Source organism: Hyla sarda, chromosome 7 (genome assembly GCF_029499605.1).
Source record: "Hyla sarda isolate aHylSar1 chromosome 7, aHylSar1.hap1, whole genome shotgun sequence".
In the NCBI taxonomy this organism is placed as follows: Eukaryota; Metazoa; Chordata; class Amphibia; order Anura; family Hylidae; genus Hyla; species Hyla sarda.
The window spans coordinates 96,143,630-96,162,823 of record NC_079195.1 but is presented as its reverse complement, the minus strand read 5'-3'; the positions used below and the strand labels follow the sequence as shown (position 1 = coordinate 96,162,823).

At 42.2% G+C, this 19,194-nt stretch overlaps 1 protein-coding gene across 1 annotated transcript in view; it reads left to right on the top strand.

Annotated features, from left to right (window-relative positions):
• Positions 1-19,194, top strand: part of RNLS (renalase, FAD dependent amine oxidase) — a 170,572-nt gene that overhangs the window by 121,853 nt on the left and 29,525 nt on the right. The window contains exon 5 of the mRNA XM_056530080.1: positions 5,307-5,480. Within this exon, the coding sequence (XP_056386055.1) occupies positions 5,307-5,480 (174 nt within the window). The remainder of the gene's footprint in view (positions 1-5,306; positions 5,481-19,194) is intronic.

Sequence of the window (19,194 nt, the reverse complement as noted above, 5' to 3'; positions counted from 1 at the left end):
AGTTTACGCAGAAGATTTTGTTCAGTGATGAGGCAAACTTTTATGTGAATGGTGAAGTTAACAAACATTAACACTAACCCACATTGGATAGATCTCTCCAAGATGGTTGGAACACAAAAATGATGGTATGGTGTGGTATATGGGGTACAAAGATAGTGGGGCCATTCTTCATCAATGTAAACCTCAAGGCCACTGGATATGCAAAATTGCTACATTATGATGTGTTTCCTTCTTTATGCACTGAAGCTGGCAACTTCCCTGAGTTTTTCCAGCAAGGTGGTGCACCACCACATTATGGGTGTCAGGTCTGAGCATTCCTAGATGAACAGTTTACTGGAAAGTGGATTGGTCGTCGTGGGCCAGTTGAGTGGCCCCCAAGGTCTCCCGATCTGACCCCCTTAGACTTTTATCTTTGGGATCATCTGAAGGCAATTGTCTATGCTGTGAAGATGCAAGATGTGCAGCACTTGAAGCTTGTGCTAGCATTTCTCCTGCGGTGTTGCTATCAGTGTGTGAAGAGTGAGAGAAGAGGGTTGCATTGACAATCCAACACGATGGGCAGCACATTGAACACATTTTATAATTGATCAAAAACTTGTAAATAACTCATGAAAGTATAAAGTTACGTTAAAACCAAGCACATCATTGTTTTTCTTGTGAAATTCCCAATAGGTTTAATGTGTCACATGACCCTCTTCCTATTGAAAAAACTAAAGTTGGATTCAAAATGGCCAACTTCAAAATGGCCGCCATGATCACCACCCATCTTGAAAAGTTTCCTCCTTCACATATACTAATGTGCCGCAAACAGGAAGTTAATATCACCAACTATTCCCATTTTATTAAGGTGTATCCATATAAATGGCCCACCCTGTATAGAAATATATAGTCCTGGTTGCGTAGAATCACAAAATGAAATTATTAAAATTATGGATACAAAATGATTTAGAGGGGTTATTCAGACTTTCTGCCCAATTATACCTACATTGTAAAGTCGCTGTATTTTGTAATTGACTGACTGTGTGAAGCATCATAGTCTATTAACATGATCTTAAAAGGCCCCTTTGAGACCCAATCGCTTGACTTTTTCAGTATTTTCAATATTTTATATGTACATGTAATCACTAATGACATTACATACATGGGTTGGCTCTCACCTTGTACTCGGAGAACCCAGGTTACACTGCCCATGTACATGACATAAGGCTTATACTCCTAACTACAAGGTGGGCTTACTAGATGGGTAAACCTACAGGAAAAGCAGCTGCAAGGTATTGTTGACATGGCATTAGGGGTTCATAGCTTGAGCTTTGACAAGTAGGGGCCTCATTGCCACGGCTGTCATGAGGACAGTACAGATGGCACTTTTAAAATGTTCAAGCACATGAGTCCAAAAAAGGATTAGTGGCCAATCTATTTCTTGTAGGTAAAGCTACAAAAATGCAAATTAATGTTGTTCTATTCTACTGCCATCCAATATTTGGTAAGGAACCTACAGATCCCTGGTCCTCTGTGTGTGGAAAAGGTTATACCTTAAACATTATGCTGGGAAACATGCAATCCTTAGAAGTTCCATCCAATAGTAAACAAAAGGCTCCAAAATGGATGATGGAAGGAAGCCCATGAGCCTTAGCCATTTGTCTATATGGGGCTCAGATAGTACTGTTGGCAGCCCTGCTTATTTCCATTACACAACCCTAGTACTTCTCCCAAGTGTAGTTTTAGATTAACTTGTCTGCCTAGTATGAACAACCCCATTCAGGTAGTATGTCCCCTAATGACGTAAACTGATCACAACGTTCAGGCTACTAGGAATCCTCCTCAGCACAGTAAATGGTACATCTAATAGTGTGACGGTTAGATGTGCCCACATACAAGAAATGGTTATCTGAATGAGACATCCTCTTTTATTAGATTATATGAAGTATAAAACATCTCTTATTTTCAAATTTGCTGTTGTTTTTGTCTTTCTATTATAATTTTATATGTGATCCAACAATGATGGACTCTGCTTAGGCATCTACAGAAGACTTGATTTGCACTTTAAAGTGGTCATACACATTAGCTGATAGTAGTTGATGGTTGAATAACCATGGAACAAACAATCACCTGTGATCGATTATTTTGTTCATACACCCATACACATTTTAGTTTAAGGTGGCTGTTACAGTCATTCAGAATGGCTATACAGGATCAATGACACTAATGGAGATCAAACAATGATCTGGGAACATTTTTCCCAAGAGACCATAGTGGACTAGTGACCATAAGAATAGGAATGCACATTACATAACCTTTGGTTGAACCCCCTTAGTTCGGTGTGGCCAGCCATGTGCATGGTGGCCTTGTGTCTCAGGTATGGTGAAAGTTAACTGTCCTTTTATTCTCTGAGAAATGTGCTGGTGCCAGAGGAGTCTGGCGGTAGCTTTCTCTCCTCTCTCTATTGAGAACACATGTAGACTGCATATGCATAAGGAGATTAGGACAGATAGTTGTTGGAAGGATGACTTCAGGCGAGGGCAGTCTGTCATTAGCTGGCTAAAACTATAGTTCACTGTTAACTCTTGATTGTTTTGGTTCAAATAGGCTATTTACATATACTTTACTGTATACAGTTACTGTTATTCTCCCAGTCCATCAGGTCTGTGACTAAAAAAGCATAATAAAAAAAACATCTGCCTTAATTTATGTATATAGCGCCAAAAAGAAAAGAACAAATAAGGGAACAAATAAATAGTATAACAAAAACAAAAAAGAGAACCTGTCATCACTTTAACCCCTTAAGGATCGGGCCATTTTTCATTATTGTACTTTCGTTTTATTTCCTCCTCACCTTCTAAAAAGCATAACACTTTCAACTTTGCACATACAGACCCAAATGATTGCTTTTTTTGCACCACCAATATCACATTGTAATGACATCAATCATTTCACTACAAAATCTACTGCAAAACCAGAAAAAAATTATTTGTGAGGCAAAATTTAAAAACTCATTTTCCCGTCCGCAACATGGCGTCCCATGGAGGAGCATGTGATACACACGTAACTCCACCTCCTCCCCTGCGCCCAGTGTAACTCTACGGAGGAAGCAGAGTGACGTGTGTGTCACATGCTCCTCCATAGGACGCCATGATGCAGACGGGAGAAAGGGAGAACAGGGCAGCGGAGCGGCAACACCCGAGGATAGCCGCAAGTGAGCGCTGTCTACAAGGGGAAGTCCCTGTCCACAACGGAAGGCCTGCTGTCTACAAGGGGGACAAGAGGGAGCGCCGTCTTCAAGGGGGGGGCCTGTTATCCTCAAGGGGGGCCTGCTGTCCTCAAGGGGGGGGGGGGCTGCTGTCTACAAGGGGACAAGAGGGGGGGCTGTCTACAAGGGAGGGGGGCCTGCTGTCTACAAGGGGGGGGGGCGCTGTCTAGAAGGGAGAAAAGGGGGGTTTCTGTCTACAAGGGGGACAATGGGGGGTGTTGTCTACAAGGAGAACAAGTGGAGGGCGCGGTCTACAAGGGGGGCTTGCTGTCTAAAAGGGTGGGGTCTAATGTCTACAAGGGTGGGGCTTCTGTTCAAAGGTAAGAAGAAGAGAGGAGAGGAGGGGATAACTGTTAAAAATAAATAAATTAGAACTTCTAAACATATTAAAAATAAAGCACCCCTAACCCCCCCCCCCCACACACACACATACACAGCACCCCATCCCCCACACACCCACATAAACGCAACAGACCCCCACACAGCACCCATAGCACCCCTCAAACACACAGCACCTCACACACACACAGCACCCCTCAAATACAGCACCTCATACACACACAGCACCTCATACACACACAGCACCTCATACACACACAGCACACCTCAAACACACAGCACCTCACACACACACAGCACCCCTCAAACATGCACACAGCACCCCTCAAACACGCACACAGCACACCTCACACACACACACAGCACCTCACACACACACAGCACACCTCAAACACACAGCACCTCATACACACACAGCCCCCCTTAAACACACACACAGCACACCTCAAACACACAGCACCTCACACACACACAGCACCCCTCAAACACGCACACACACTTCACTCCCACAGTTGTTTTTTCTAAACTTAAACTTCAGTATTCTGATTTAATTGCTGTGCTGGCACTTTGAGGGGAAAAAAGTTGGCGTGCATTACGGTTTGGGCACTCGGGCTCAAAAAGGTTTGCCATCACTGGTCTATACGGTTACAAGGATACTTACGGTAATCTATATAGCTTTTATTTTATTTTACTACCTAAAAAAATTATAACTGCATGCACCAAAATTTGTTTGTTAAAAATTGGCATATTTTGACCCCTATAACTTTTTTATTTTTCCATATACAAGGATATGTGAGGACTAATTTTTTGCACCATCATCTGAAGTTTTTATCTGTACCATATTAGTTTTGATGGGACTTTTTGATCGCTTTTTATAAAAAAAATTAAGGTATACAAAGTGACCCAAAAATTTGGACTTTGGTATTTTTTACGTAAACGCCATTGACAGTACGGTTTAATTAACGCTATATTTTTATAGTTCGGACATTTGCACACGCGGCAATACCACATATATTTATTTTATTATGTTTACATATTTTTTATATGGAATTTGGGAAAAGGGGGGTGATTCAAACTTTTAATATGGAAGGGGTTAATAGGTGTTTCTTTCTTACTTTTTATTCAACTTTTTTTTTTTTTTTTTACATTTTTTGGAGAAATCAGTAGATTCCTCATACAGATCAATGTAATTCCATAGAACACAATAGGGGTATAGGTTAAACTTGGTTGACTCTGGTCTTTTTCAACCTTTTAAATGTATGAAACTATTATGCTTATTATGCTTGCTATGTAAGCTTACCGCTAATATAGTATTCCAAAAAAAGAGATTTCAACGTGAAATTTTAGTTTACATTTGTTCTAATGCAGATCCAGACAACCTCTTTAGTCTTTGTATCCTTTTATCATACTAGAATGCAATATTTTATCGAGATTTATTACACTGTGCATAAAAAAAATCATATTTTTCCATTTTATATGTTCACTTTTCAAATATGTTTGTTATATTACATGTTGTACTCATAAGTGTGGCTGGTGGCACATAAATATCTATTATATGGATTTGATTCTGTGCATATGTCAATAGAGCATTACTGAGTGTACATGATTTCTGCTACCCAAAGATTAAATGACTTCGTATGATGAGAAATGTAGTCTGCAAGTCATCAAAGTGCTGAATATTGCATTTTCTCATTAATTATATATTTTTTTTGTCTTGCAGTAATTAAGGAAAGCCAAAGGCGGCAACTGGAAACTGTGAGCTACTCCTCCCGCTATGCTTTGGGACTCTTTTATGAAACTGGCACACAGATTGATGTCCCCTGGGCAGCAAAGTACATCAATGATAATCCTTGTGTACGCTTCATCTCCATTGATCATAAGAAACGCAATGTAGGTCAGTGGTTCCATTATTCCTCTTAAACACGGGGACAATAGAGGGTGGGGATCATCAGATATGTTGCTTAATTGAATACTGCTGCTCTGAAGAGAAATGTATGTAGCTATAAACCTCTGTAGACACATACATTGTCACCATCTTTATTCTAGATACAGTTCCTTTGTAATGCCTTTTCATTATAAGGAGACTAATGGCATGTACCTCTTCTCAATGTGTAGTACAATAAGCCATGTAGAGTGGTATCTGAAGTTGCAGTATCTTCACATTTCTAGCATTTGTTGTCCTCTTAGTGCAACCCCTTTTCATTTTTACCAGGTAATAGCTGCTCCTTTGAAATCAATTTACTTGCAGAATTGTGGCAGGTGAAGACATGGTAAGTGGTTACTGAAATCAATGGACACCCATGAGTACCACTTCTACCTCTAGAAACCCTCAATGGGGCATGTGGAAATAGGTTGTCAAAAGAGGGTAACACCTTTAAAAATTGCATTATAATTCTGTAAAAGCTTTAAAGGCTAGATACATGTCACCTAGCCCCCCCCCCCCCTTGACTACTTACCCGAGCCCCTGTGTTTTTTTTTAAACTGAATTCTTTGAAACACCCCAGTATTTTAGAATAATCCATAGTGTTCCTTTACCCTGCACACTTTACCTGTTTGAGAGGTTCCTATTAACTGCATGATCATAAATGTTTATTACATTATTAGCCCAAAGTACAGTTTGATAATCTATCCGTAATCCATCTGTTTTCTGGATATAGTTTCATGTCTAGAGCCAGATTTAGTTGGTACCTGATTATATAATCTAACTATAGGTATTAAAGGGGTACTCCACTGGCCAGCATTCGGAACACTTAGTTCTGAACGATGTGTGCGCACTGCGGTGGTCTGACACGCCCCCTTGTGTCATCAGGCCATTCCCCCTCAATGCAAGTCTATGTGAGGGGGTGTGATGGCTGCCACAAGGGGTGTGGTCAACCTCCGCAGAGTGCACACAGCGTTTGGAGCTAAATGTTCCAAACGCTGGCCAGGGAGTACCCCTTTAAGTGTACCTGATTTATATATATATATATATATATATATATATATATATATATATATATATGTGTGGCACTCACAAGAACAAGATATAAGAAAATTAAATCATTGGCATTTTCCTTATATCTTGTCTTTAACCACTTAAGGACCCAGGGCATACCTGTACGCCCTGAGTCCGCTCCCTTTCTATAAAGCGGGGCCATGGCACTGATCACGGTGCCGCGTGCTATTAACCCTTTAGACCCGGCGTTCAAAGTTGATCGCCGCGTCTAAAGTGAAACTAAACTGCTGCCGGTTAGCTCAGGGGGCTGTTCAGGGCCGCCGCAGCGAAATCGTGGCATCCGGAACAGCTGTAGGACACGAGGAGGGTCCCCCTACCTGCCTCCTGGTGTCCGATCACCGAATGACTGCTCAGTGCCTGAGATCCAGGCATGAGCAGTCAAGCGGCAGAATCATTGATCTATGTTATCCTATGGGATAACAAAGATCAATGTAAAAGATCAGTATGTGCAGTGTTATAGCCCCCTCTATGCATCTTTATAGGAGAGCTGAAGGAGAGCTCTCCCATTGAGATCAATAGAGGGCGCAGACCAGACCCCCTGCGATCAGACACTTATCCTCTATTCTTTGGATAGGGGATACATTTATCTAAGCTGGATAACCACTTTTAGTAGACCATATAATATTGTTGTGCAGTTCCCAATACTGCAATTCAATTCCCAAACAGTGGCATTTTCAACACCATACAATGCTGAATTATATTGTTTGCTTTTAGTTTTGCTTCTAGGCAGAGGCGAAGCCATATATGCCAATTATAATACTGGTCTCTTATGGGGATGTGCTTTGGAGCCCCCTTTGGGACCAGGGCCCCTCTGCAACTACTATCTCTATAGCTACGCCCCTGCTTCTAGGGTTTCTGCATTTGGTGGCCTCAAGTAGGGATCGACCGATATCGTTTTTTTAGGGCCGATACCGATAATCGGTGCAGATTAGGGCCGATAGCCGATAACTTATACCGATATTCCGGTATAAGTTATCGGCTATTTAACCCCCTGCGACACCGCTGCAGATCATTGATTTAAAGCGGGTGCTTTAAATCAATGATCTGCAGTGGCTTTTGCAGGACCATAGGCCGCCGCCGCCACCACCCGCTTCTCTCCCCCTACCTGTCAGGGTGGTCCGGGCCGTCCATCCTTCGTTCCTGTAGTGTCCGGGGGCGTTCCGGGTGGAGGGTGAACCAGTCCGGGCTGTCCTTCTTCTCCGGCGGTCATCTTCTCCACTCCAGGCAGGCTCCGGCCTAGTACGCTGCATAGACGCCGCTGCGCAGTGACGCCCATGCGCAGCGACGCACCTGACGTCACGGCGTAGCGGTGTCTGCAGTGTACTAGGCCGGAGCCTGCCCAGAGTGGAGAAGATGACCGCCGGAGAAGGAGGACAGCCCGGACCGGTTCACCCTCCACCCGGAACGCCCCCGGACACTACAGGAACGATGGATAGCCCGGACCACCCCCATTACGGGTAAGTTTAATTTTTTTATTGACTCGGAGGGTGGGGGAGGGGCCCGACCGGTATAGCGGTATGGGCAAAAATCCATACCGGTATACCGCCCAGCATTACGGTGGGGGGTGCGACGCGGTGCGGTGGGACGGGGGTGCGTTGCGGCGGGTCGGGGGGGTGGCGGTCGCGGTGCGGGGGGCGGGGCATTATCGGCTTATCAGCAAGATAATTGTCGATACCGATAATGCCCAAAATCGTGATGATCGGCTGATAATATCGGCCATACCCATAATCGGTCGATCCCTAGCCTCAAGTAAATGGACATCCTGCGCAATTGCCCAACTTATCACTTCCAAAAACCGTCCCTGCATATAATACAGTAACATTCAGAAAGAACATGATGCCTGACTTATCAAATGTTTTTTTCTTGGGTTGCTTTCCTAGCTGATCTGTACATGTATTTTCTATGCCTCTTTGCTTTGTTTATCTCTCATATTTACCGAACTATCAGGTTATCGAACTATCTGAAGAAGCTTTTTTTGAATAGTCGAGGGATCTCTAGTTGTTTAACACTGCTGTGTAGCTATGGTGTCCGTATTATAAGCTGACATCATTCTTTTTAAATTGGTATATAAATATCAAATTACTTCATGGTGTCTAGAGGTTGTATCTATGGAAAACCTGTTCTTTAGTGACAAATGAATTGCCCTGGGTGTTCAGATTCTCATGTGAAGTAATCACACTGTGGAAAAAAAACGATGGGCAGAATGAAGTAACCTGTCAGCAGTTAAAGGGAAATTAACATTTCAAGGAAGTAGGTTAGCAGAGCATCAGTTCAGAATATTTAATCTTGTGGATACAATATTTAATCTTGTGATGCATACAATAGGGTTTTCTATGAATTAATGCCTATTTGCCTATTTTTGCTTAACTCTACTGTTTATCTTCATTTGTAACTCCTCCAGCATAGAGATCAAAGAAAGTGGCCCAGGTTGTAAAATTGAATTAAGTTGTTTATTAGGGAGTACATCACAGAACCATACAGCAGAAAATTGGCCAATGACTAGTTACCCCCCAGTCCCAGTGTATTTTTTTTTTTAAACTATGCTTTAAATGCCCAAGCTTAAAGAGTAAATCATAGTATTACCATGCTAACCACAGTATGGGCTTTGTATGGCTGCTATAGAATGTTCAATGCAGCCATGTAGTATATACTCCTTAAATATAAAATTGCAATACAAAGAAGTACAAGCCTTAAAGGCGTACTCCGGCGCTTAAACATCTTATCCCCTATCCAAAGGATAGGGGATAAGATGCCTGATCGCGGGGGTCCCGCTGCTGGGGACCCCCGTGATCTTGCACACCGCACTTCTGTTAAAATTAGTCCCCGGACAGCTGTCGCGCCCCCTCCCATAGGCTTGTATTGAGGGGGCGGAGTGTGACATCACACGGGGACGGAGCCGTGACGTCACAATGCTCCGGCCCCATGATTGACAGTAATCAGACCCGGAGCAAACACGCTCCGTGGACAGATTTTAACGGGGGGCGGCGTGCAAGATCACGGGGGTCCTCGGCAGCGGGACCCCCGTGATCAGGCATGTTATCCCCTATCCTTTGGATAGGGGATATGATGTCTAAGCACCGGAGTACCCCTTTAAGATTGTGCAAATTGAGAAAGTAGCAGGTGTTACAAAGATCTGCCCAGTGATCATGTTTTCCAGTATATGGCTTCATTCTGTGGCATGTGGGAGGGGCTTCAATAGTAGAAAAGCCAGATCAAACTCATATTTCTTCAGCCCCATGAAACCTCAGAATTCAGTATGGTATATTTGTATGATGCCTCCTTTTTGTCAACGTGCCAGTTATCACCACACAGGACAGAGAGGCCTTGGCCTGTCACTTTTACAGATAGCTATGCAGGTAGGCAGAGTTGTCAGTGCTGTTAACGTGGTATATCACAGTGGTTGGGAAACAAATGACTAGCTGGAGTCACAGCAGGTGGTGTACAGAGGCAAACTTCTTCGAAGATTATCAGATGAATGGCACATAGTGATTCATTCTGTACTGCAAGTCAAATTTGATGTTACAAATAAAGTCTAGGGCATCAAACATTGTCTACACAATCCATCAGGAGGTGCTTGCACAAAATTGGGCTGCGAGACAGATGCCAGCTACAGGTGTTCCATTTACTTCTTGCCTCCACTCTAAAAGCTATCATTTGAAGAGGTCTGTCCTCTTCATTAAAGGGGTTATCCAGGAAAAAACTTTTTTTTTATATATATCAACTGGCTCCAAAAAGTTAAATAGAGTTCTAAATGACTTCTATTAAAAAAAATCTTAATCATTTCAGTACTTATCAGCTTCTGAAGTTAAAGGGGTATTCCAGGCAAAAACTTTTTTATATATATCAACTGGCTCCGGAAAGTTAAACAGATTTGTAAATTACTTCTATTAAAAAATCTTAATCCTTCCAATAGTTATTAGCTTCTGAAGTTTTCTGTCTAACTGCTCAATGATGATGTTACGTCACAGGAGCTGTGCATGATGGGAGAATATCCCCATAGGAGCTGGACAGCTCCCGGGACGTGAGTCATCAGAAAGCAGTTAGACAGAAAACAGCAACTCAACTTCAGAAGCTAATAACTATTGGAAGGATTAAGATTTTTTAATAGAAGTAATTTACAAATCTGTTTAACTTTCCGGAGCCAGTTGATATATAAAAAAAAGTTTTTGCCTGGCATACCCCTTTAAGGTTGTTCTTTTCTGTCTAAGTGCTCTCTGATGACATGTGTCTCAGGAACCGCCCAGTTTAGAAGAGGTTTGCTATGTGGATTTGCTTCTAAATTGGGCGGTTCCCGAGACACGTGTCATCAGAGAGCACTTAGAAAGAAAAGAACAACCTTAACTTCAGAACCTCATAAGTACTGAATGGAATAAGATTTTTTAATAGAAGTAATTTACAAATCTGTTACTTTCTGGAGCCAGTTGATATATAAAAAAAAGTTTTTTCCTGGATAACCCCTTTAACCTGTTGGGGACAAAGGGCGTATGGATACGCCCTTGCGTCCTGGTACTTAAGGACGAATCCGGCGGGGACCGGACCGGGGTGACTACTGATATCCATCAGCAGGCCCCCCGTGCAAATGCCCAGGGGGGTCATTAGACTCCCCCATGTCGGCGATCGGCGCAAATCGCAAGTGAATTCACACTTGCGATTTGCCCCAATTCTGGGTCGTTACGGGTCTATGGTGACCTGGAATAGAAGGGGGATCGTGGTTGTCTAAGACAACTATGATCCCCCTGAAACACCATGAAGAGGCATTCACAAGGGAAGGTTACATCAGTCCTACTCCACATGTATGGTGTGGAGTGGCATCGTGTACGGTAGCCGGACCCATTCAATCTTTATTTCAGGTACAGGTACACTAATAGTCCAGCATTCCATTGATTTGGTCATGGAGTCAGTGGTATGGCCATTTCTCTGAAGTGTCAACACAATAATGCCAGGCTGCATAGTGGTCATGCTACTGTAAGCAATCTGCGTGGCCTCAACATGCAACCATGGCCTGCCATGTGTCCAGACTTGTCCCTCATCAAACACATCTGGGGCATTTTCATGCCCAAGTGCATTTAGCATGGCAGATCATTCCATAGACAATCATTAATAATCTCATTGATAGCATGTGTGTGTATTTCTACATGTGGGGCTCAAACTTCCTACTGAATAAATTGAGAAGTTTTGCAGATTTTGCTTCTATTTTTTTTTTTATCATGTGTATATCATTAACACGTCTATTGCCCCTGTGCTTTCCATAATTCCATTACCTTTCCTTCTTGATGTTGCAATTTCAGTGCTAAGGAGTGTCAAATGTATTTGTGTTCATCCCCTTTAAGAATATTATTAGGGTTTAATAGTTTCAAGTAAACATAGAATACAAATGAATTACAGGAACTGGAAAGTTACTGACTTATTTCTTGTAATTTCTTGTAATGGAGATCAGACCATGAGATAAATAGGGCTTGAATGAAAATAAGGAAAACTACCAAATTAATGGAACAACCAAAATCTCTTCCTTTCCTGTCTGCCGTCTTAACTAAAAGGAACAACTAGAACTCAGCAATGTTTTGCTAAAAGCTATTTTATGCTTCAGCCATGGATATTAAGAGTACTTTTTATGTAAATCTTCCATGAAAACAACAAGTTCAGGGACTGAATGGAAATTGGAACACAGTTGTTGATGAACTAACAGAAAGGAGAGCCCTTTTCACAGCTGTGTTTTTCTGTTGGAGTTATGGCTACAATTATTTTATTTCCTCCTTAAATTTCATCTTTTTAAGGGATTATCCAATAACCTCCATTGTAGCCAACTTCTTCATGCTTGGCCAAAATAATCCAGATGACTACATTCAGTTATACCATTTACATCATGTCTTCCTAGTACACAAAGCAACTTTCTTTTGACTGTTGTAGACAAAAGCCATTCATATCCATATTATAGTACATAGAAAAGAGTGCTGAGTTCCGAGTAGATACAGACACTAGTCTGTAAGTTTTGGAGCCTCAATTCAGAGTTCTTATGTACAAGACAAGGAAGTAAAAAAAAAAAAAAAAGCATTAGTTCCTCCTGTTTTAGGAAAGATAAGGTGTGATAGTATAAAACCTCAAAGGAAGGTTTGGGGAAAGGTCCTTTCTAAACTTGTTAATAGGCCACAATATTCATCCTAGAACTTACTGCATGGGAAGCCTATGGAAATGTAATTCCTATCCAAAGGATAGGGGATAACAAGCTGATTGGGGGTCTGACTGCTGGGAACCCCACCTATTATGAGAACGAAGGGAAAGTATCCCCAAATAAATAAATCACTAGACGTGCACACTTGCAGGATATTTTTTAAAGTAGGGAATACCCCATTAAGTTATAGACAAATTGTAAAAAAAAATGTAAAAGGGATTGTCCGGATTCTCATCGTCCATCTTCTCCCCTACTTGCTCTCAGCAGACAACAGCGCCTGGTATTAACAAGTAGCCTTTTTTTCCCTGGATACCTGCTTATCAGCAAGGCCCTTTCTTGCTGGCATTCTGCCTTTACTTTTACATGGTCTCTGAACTGGTCTCTGATCTCATACTGCTAATTACAGGCTGAGACGGGACATAGCTCAGTCTGGTTATTTTGCCTGGATTGTAATGAAATGACATGGTTGGTAGCGGGGTCTGTCATTTCCTTCCAGGTCAGTCCAGGTATTCAGTTTGGCCCAAGTCAGCACAGGTGCTGGACACAGCTTATCACTGGGCTTACAAAAAAGGCTATGGTCTGCTAGCCTTTTGAGGGACACATGAATAGTGTGTGAGTAACACATATTGATGTCTACAGTTTGGTTAGGTGACTGGTAGGAAGTCATCTATATAGCCATTAGCCAGGGAACATTTATGGTTAGTTAACGCTTTGACAAGCAGCATTTATTTTTTATAGTGTATGTAGGCCGAAAAGAAAGAAAGAACAAGCCCTGTTTTCAGCTATAGTTCTTTGTCACTGTCTCTGACTACTGTTTTATGTTATTTGCCTGGATCAACTGAGCTAATTTCCTACAGTATATACAGTTGTTTCACTCCCTTTAAAGGGGTACTCCGCCCCTAGACATCTTATCCCCTATCCAAAGGATAGGGGATAAGATGTCAGATCGCCGGGGTCCCACTGCTGGGCACCCCGGAGATTGCTGCTGCAGCACCCCGCCATCATTACTGCGCAGAGCGAGATCGCTCTGTACGTAATGACGGGCAATACAGGGGCCGGAGAATCGTTACATCACGGCTCCGCCCCTCATGATGTCTCGGCCCGCCCCCGTCAATACAAGTCTATGGGAAGGGGGCGTGGCAGTCGTCACGCCCCCTGCCATAGACTTGCATTAAGGGGACGGGCCGTGATGTAATGAGGGGCGGGGCCATGACGTCACGCTGCTCCGGCCCCTGTATCGCCCGTCATTACACACAGAGCGAACTCGCTCTGTGCAGTAATGATGGCGGGGTGCCACAGCGGCAATCCCCGGGGTCCCCAGCAGCGGGACCGCTGTGATCTAACATCTTATCCCCTATCCTTTGGATAGGGGATAAGATGCCAGGGGCGGAGTACCCCTTTAAAGGAGTAGTCCGACGCGCACTTTTCTTATTTTATGCGGTCCGGGCTGCAAAAAAAAAGAAAACAAACTTTCTCTTACCTGCCAATGCGCCCCAGGAGCTCCGGTACAGGTTTTCGACCGCCGGGCTGTTTGTTTTTTACTTCCTGTTAGCCCGCCACGTCACATGGAGCTTCAGCCTATCACTGGCCACAGCTATGTCCCGCCACGGCCGGCTGCTGAAGCTCCGTGTGACGTGTCGGGCTAACAGGAAGTAAGAAGCAAACAGCCCGCCGACCGAACACCTGTACCGGAGCTCCTGGGGCGCGTTGGCAGGTAAGAGAAAGTTTGTTTTCTTTTTTTTTTTGCAGCCCGGACTGGATAAAATGAGAAAAGTGCGTGCCAGATTACTCCTTTAATGGCAATAGAAGGTAAATGAGCTTCTGAGAAGTAAGGCAGTGCATGCTTTGTACTGCCTTACTTCTCTACTTTGTACAGTACTTTGTACACTCCAGTATAAAGTACTTAATAAATAAAACTTTTACAAACATATCGCAACATAAGCTACTGAGCTACTGACAGCTACTGAGGAAGGGGTCGAATACTCTGAAACGCGTTTAGCCTAGTGCCAAAAGAACTTAGTGTGACAGTATTACGGACTCCAGGTCACCACTAGTCCGATACCATTTCCAGCTAGACCATATTCAGAGATCCAGTAGTGCTATTGGGACCCATCTGCAAAAACTGTGATTTACCTGTTGCCACCTGATTCACACACCACTTCTGCGATCCATCTGCCGATCCACCTGCCGCTCCTGTGACCAGCTGCTCCTGCGTTTCCACCTATTACCTGCATCTCCCACTGACCGCAGACACTACCATCACGAGGCAGCACTACGAGGGAGTAACATAAGTCTGCCTTTACAGATCCCCGCAGCAACCACGCGGCAACCATCGGGTTCAGCGCTGCCTGGACCAGTCGTGCTTGGCGCTTGCAAGCGCTCACAGGTCAGCTTGCAATGCCGCACATCAGCGAGAAGGAGACGGTACAGTGAAGTTGGTAATATCATTCATTCATTATTTTTTACATCAGAATAACTTGTTCAGTATATCTGACATTCCACTTATATTTCTATTGCTGGACATTAAGTCAGTTTAATACCGGACTATCAGTTAACTAATTATCAGTCACATTGCCGAACTATTTGGCAATTGTTATTTTTATGATTTTTGCTTAAACCTTATTATGTTTTATGTTACATCTATGTGATTATTCCTCCCACTAGGGCCCTGTGAGGGGAATTTATATGCATTTTATATTTTAATACATTTTATTCATTTGATACTTGAAGCACAGTCTCAGCCTATAAATGATTACGCAATTGTATTAAATTTATTACATTTATATTATCACTGCACTTGAGGTGCGGGCTTGTCTTCTTTCTCTCATTTACTCCAAATTTACACACCTTGGGGGACATGTATCAAAGATTTTAACCCTGTTTTGTGTGTATTTTTTTGCGCAAAATTTTGCGCAAGCCCTTTTTTTGCGCATGTTTTGGTAGAGCATGTCCTCCAGATGTGGCTGACTCGGGGTACCTTGGAGTGACATCTATAGTACGCATGGATTTATTAACTGCGTACTTTTCCTTTACACCAAAAATTTTGCCGCAAGAGCTGTTTTTTTTGCGCAAATATAAGCCATCTTAGACTTAACGTAGCAAGATGCTCTAAATCATCGATTCTATTTTCCAAAGAGTGGATTGAGGAGATTACTATATTTACCCACAATTTATGAAGCTCATTGCGCTTGATTGATAAATTTAGAGCTTCTGCACATAATTTAGAATTCGGGAAAAGGGGTAAACTGCTTCTACCATACACAAATAATGATACATGTCCCCCCTTGGGTATAGGTGTATTGCCCAATCCACCTCGGCCAGTGCACAATTGTGAGCTGCACCATTATCCTTATTTGTTTTATGTTATTTACCTGGATCAACTGAGCTAATTTTCTACAGTATATGCAGATTTTACACTCCCTTTAATGGCAATAGAAGGTAAATGAGCTTCTGAGAAGTAAGGATGTGCATGCTTTGTAGAGGAAAAAGCACTCCAGTATAAAGTACTTAATAAATAAAACTTTTACAAACATATCACAACATAACCCTATGTGTATATCTTGGCTCCAGCGCAGAGTTTGGTCTGGGGTAAGTTTGTAATGTAATATAATAACTAAGGAAACCCTGTAACCAGACACCTGTAATTAATGGACAAACATTAAAAGCAAATATGACCCAGACATTAAAAATCTGAAATTACAGAACAAAGTTATCTGATGCTCAGAAACTTTTTTACGTGCATGAATGGCTTCAATTACTTTTTTTTTCACCGTATTAAGTCGTATTTTATCTCTACGATTTAAAGCTGTTTTTCGTATACCTAAACTTCAACACTTGCAGCTAAAAACCTATATATTGTAAGCAAGCAGCTGATAAAATGTTGACTTGTCTTCACTGTACCTCAGCTCAGCACTAAGAGCAGGAGCTCAAGAGAGAGAGCTGAACCCTGACCTCACTATATAAGGAGAACAGTTTAGAGAGATCTCATTGGGTGGATAAGTCACCTGTTCACCTTGCATACTCCCCTTAACAACAAAGGTTCCTTAGCAACATAGATTTAAGGTAACAGTGCATATAAAATACATTATATTATCTCCAATATAACATGACACTAGAAAGTACAATAAAGATAGTTCTAAGGAGAGGGGACCCATGATGGACATTGAGCAGGATCTGCCAGACCGGATGGGCAGAAGTACAGAGGAGTATGTGACTCTGTACTGGGTCACCACAAATAATCTCAATGGGCCCTTTCATGCCAATTTTTTCATGATTCATGCAGGTTGTACTAGTTAGACATCTTAGCATCTCCAAAATGACACGCCTTTTGGGTGTTACTAGTATGATGGGATAATACCCACTAATAATTCCTCTGAAGGACAGAGCAATGAATACAGGGTCATCGGTGCACAGGGCTAATTGATGTCTGTCAGTAGCAAAGGCTAGTCCTTCTGGTCCGATCACATAGAACAGTTACTGTAGCACACAATACTGTAAAGTTAATGCTGACTATGAGAGAAAGGTGTCAGGACACACAGTGTATTAGAAGAATGGAACTGCATAGCTCCACACTGGTTAAAGGGGTACTCTAAGGAACAAAAATCATAGTTCATCCTTTCACTCTCATCAACCTATTTAATTGTCTATAAATCATTCATTAACTTTATAGCACAGTTTTCCATCTTTAGTTGTCACTTACATGCAGGGAGTGAGGAAAATGCATCATCCTGCCATCCACTGTGTCTCTGTCCAAGTCCCTCTCTGAAAGCAGCCGCCACCTTCCTAAGAGATGCAGACCATGTGGTTCCTGCCCTGCACTGATGAGTCATGCTCCCTTTAGTGCTGAAAAATGGGCATGTGTGCATCAGAACTGGAAAACTGTGTGGTGGAAAAAGTTGCCTAATATGATTAATCACTTGGGGGAATTTTTTTATGTATTTAGAAGGTTTAGTACAAAAAAAGTTGCATACGTGTTGCATGCGACCTTTTTCTGCAACTTTTTGCCTACAGCAGCTTTATGAGAACACTATGGACAGTCACATTTCTGTTTGTGGATGCAGTGGTCAGAAATTTATCACTGCAACTTTTTATAAAAAGAAATACAAAGTCACAAACCCCCTGTTTTGTCACAAGTCACCGCCAGGCAGGGACCAGGTTTAGAAAAATGACTAGCCACAGCATTGTTTGACAGTGTTTTCTAAAAAATAAAATTATCCTGAAAATTTTTCTTTAATGGAAATTTCACCTCAACCAGTAGCTTCGACAGTTTTGTTCACAGAGAATGAAGACAAATGGTTTAAGCTTTTAGAAACAAACTTTGGCAAACAATATTACTGTAAAAATCTTTTACCACTACTCCTTGAGATCAGCAATGCAAAACAGCTACATGCAGCACTTAACCAGTCACTTTTACTTTTAGTTTGAAATTAGCTGTGCTGAAGTAATTCCCCCTAGCTGTGTATTGCTCAGTCAAATTTATCATATGCTGTGCGCCATTTCATAAATTTGGTGCACGTCAGCATTTTCACAGCTGATAATTGACTTCAAATCACATCCACCACAGACAGTAATGATAAATTCCCCCCATTTCCTCTTATATTATGTAGACAGCCTGGTGTGTTTGTTGCTTACCTGTAAACACTTTGCAACATGCATTACTTTGGGAAAATAGTCAAGGAAGGCTATGTGGTGCTCTAGGTAATGTTCTGCAGAGAAATCTTTAGTCTTGGCATTCGTGTTAATATTGCTTTGATACATACCTTGTACAGAGAAATCTGGACCCTCCTCTCACCCAGACCAGATTTCATGTGACAGATTTTCAGTCCACCGTGCATTATACATGCAACCCACAAGACTGCAAATAAAATTAAGAAATGCTTTGAGGAGCATGTCAAAGAGTTTACAGTCATAACTTGGCAAATTTCCTGAGATCTGATAGTGATTGAGCATCCGTGGGATGGAAAAGTCCAATCCATAGAGGCCACACCTCCCAACTTACACTACTTGATGACTTACATGATCTGCTGGTAAAGTCTTGGTGCCAGATACCACAGGACACCTTCATGGAGTAAATCACATCGGGCTATAATACATGGACAAGCCTTGTCCTGCAGAATGAGAAATACTTTTTGCGTTCTTCACTCTGACTAGTGGAGGTCTGATATGATAAGAATTGTCTTTTTAGTTTATCATGTGGCTATCTGCATTAGACCTACTGGGTTGATAAGCTTGGAGTTTTGCAGGTAGTGATGGTTTAGGTGAAAATTACAGTGTTAGTGTAATGAATATGTAGTCTTAGGCTGGGTTCACACCATGTTTTCGCAATACAGTTCCCGAATACATTTGTAATTAGAAAACCAGACGGAACCGTTATTGAAAACCGTATTCATTGACTCTCCATTGAAAACCGTATGCCAAAAGAGGCATCCGGTTGTGTCCGTTTTG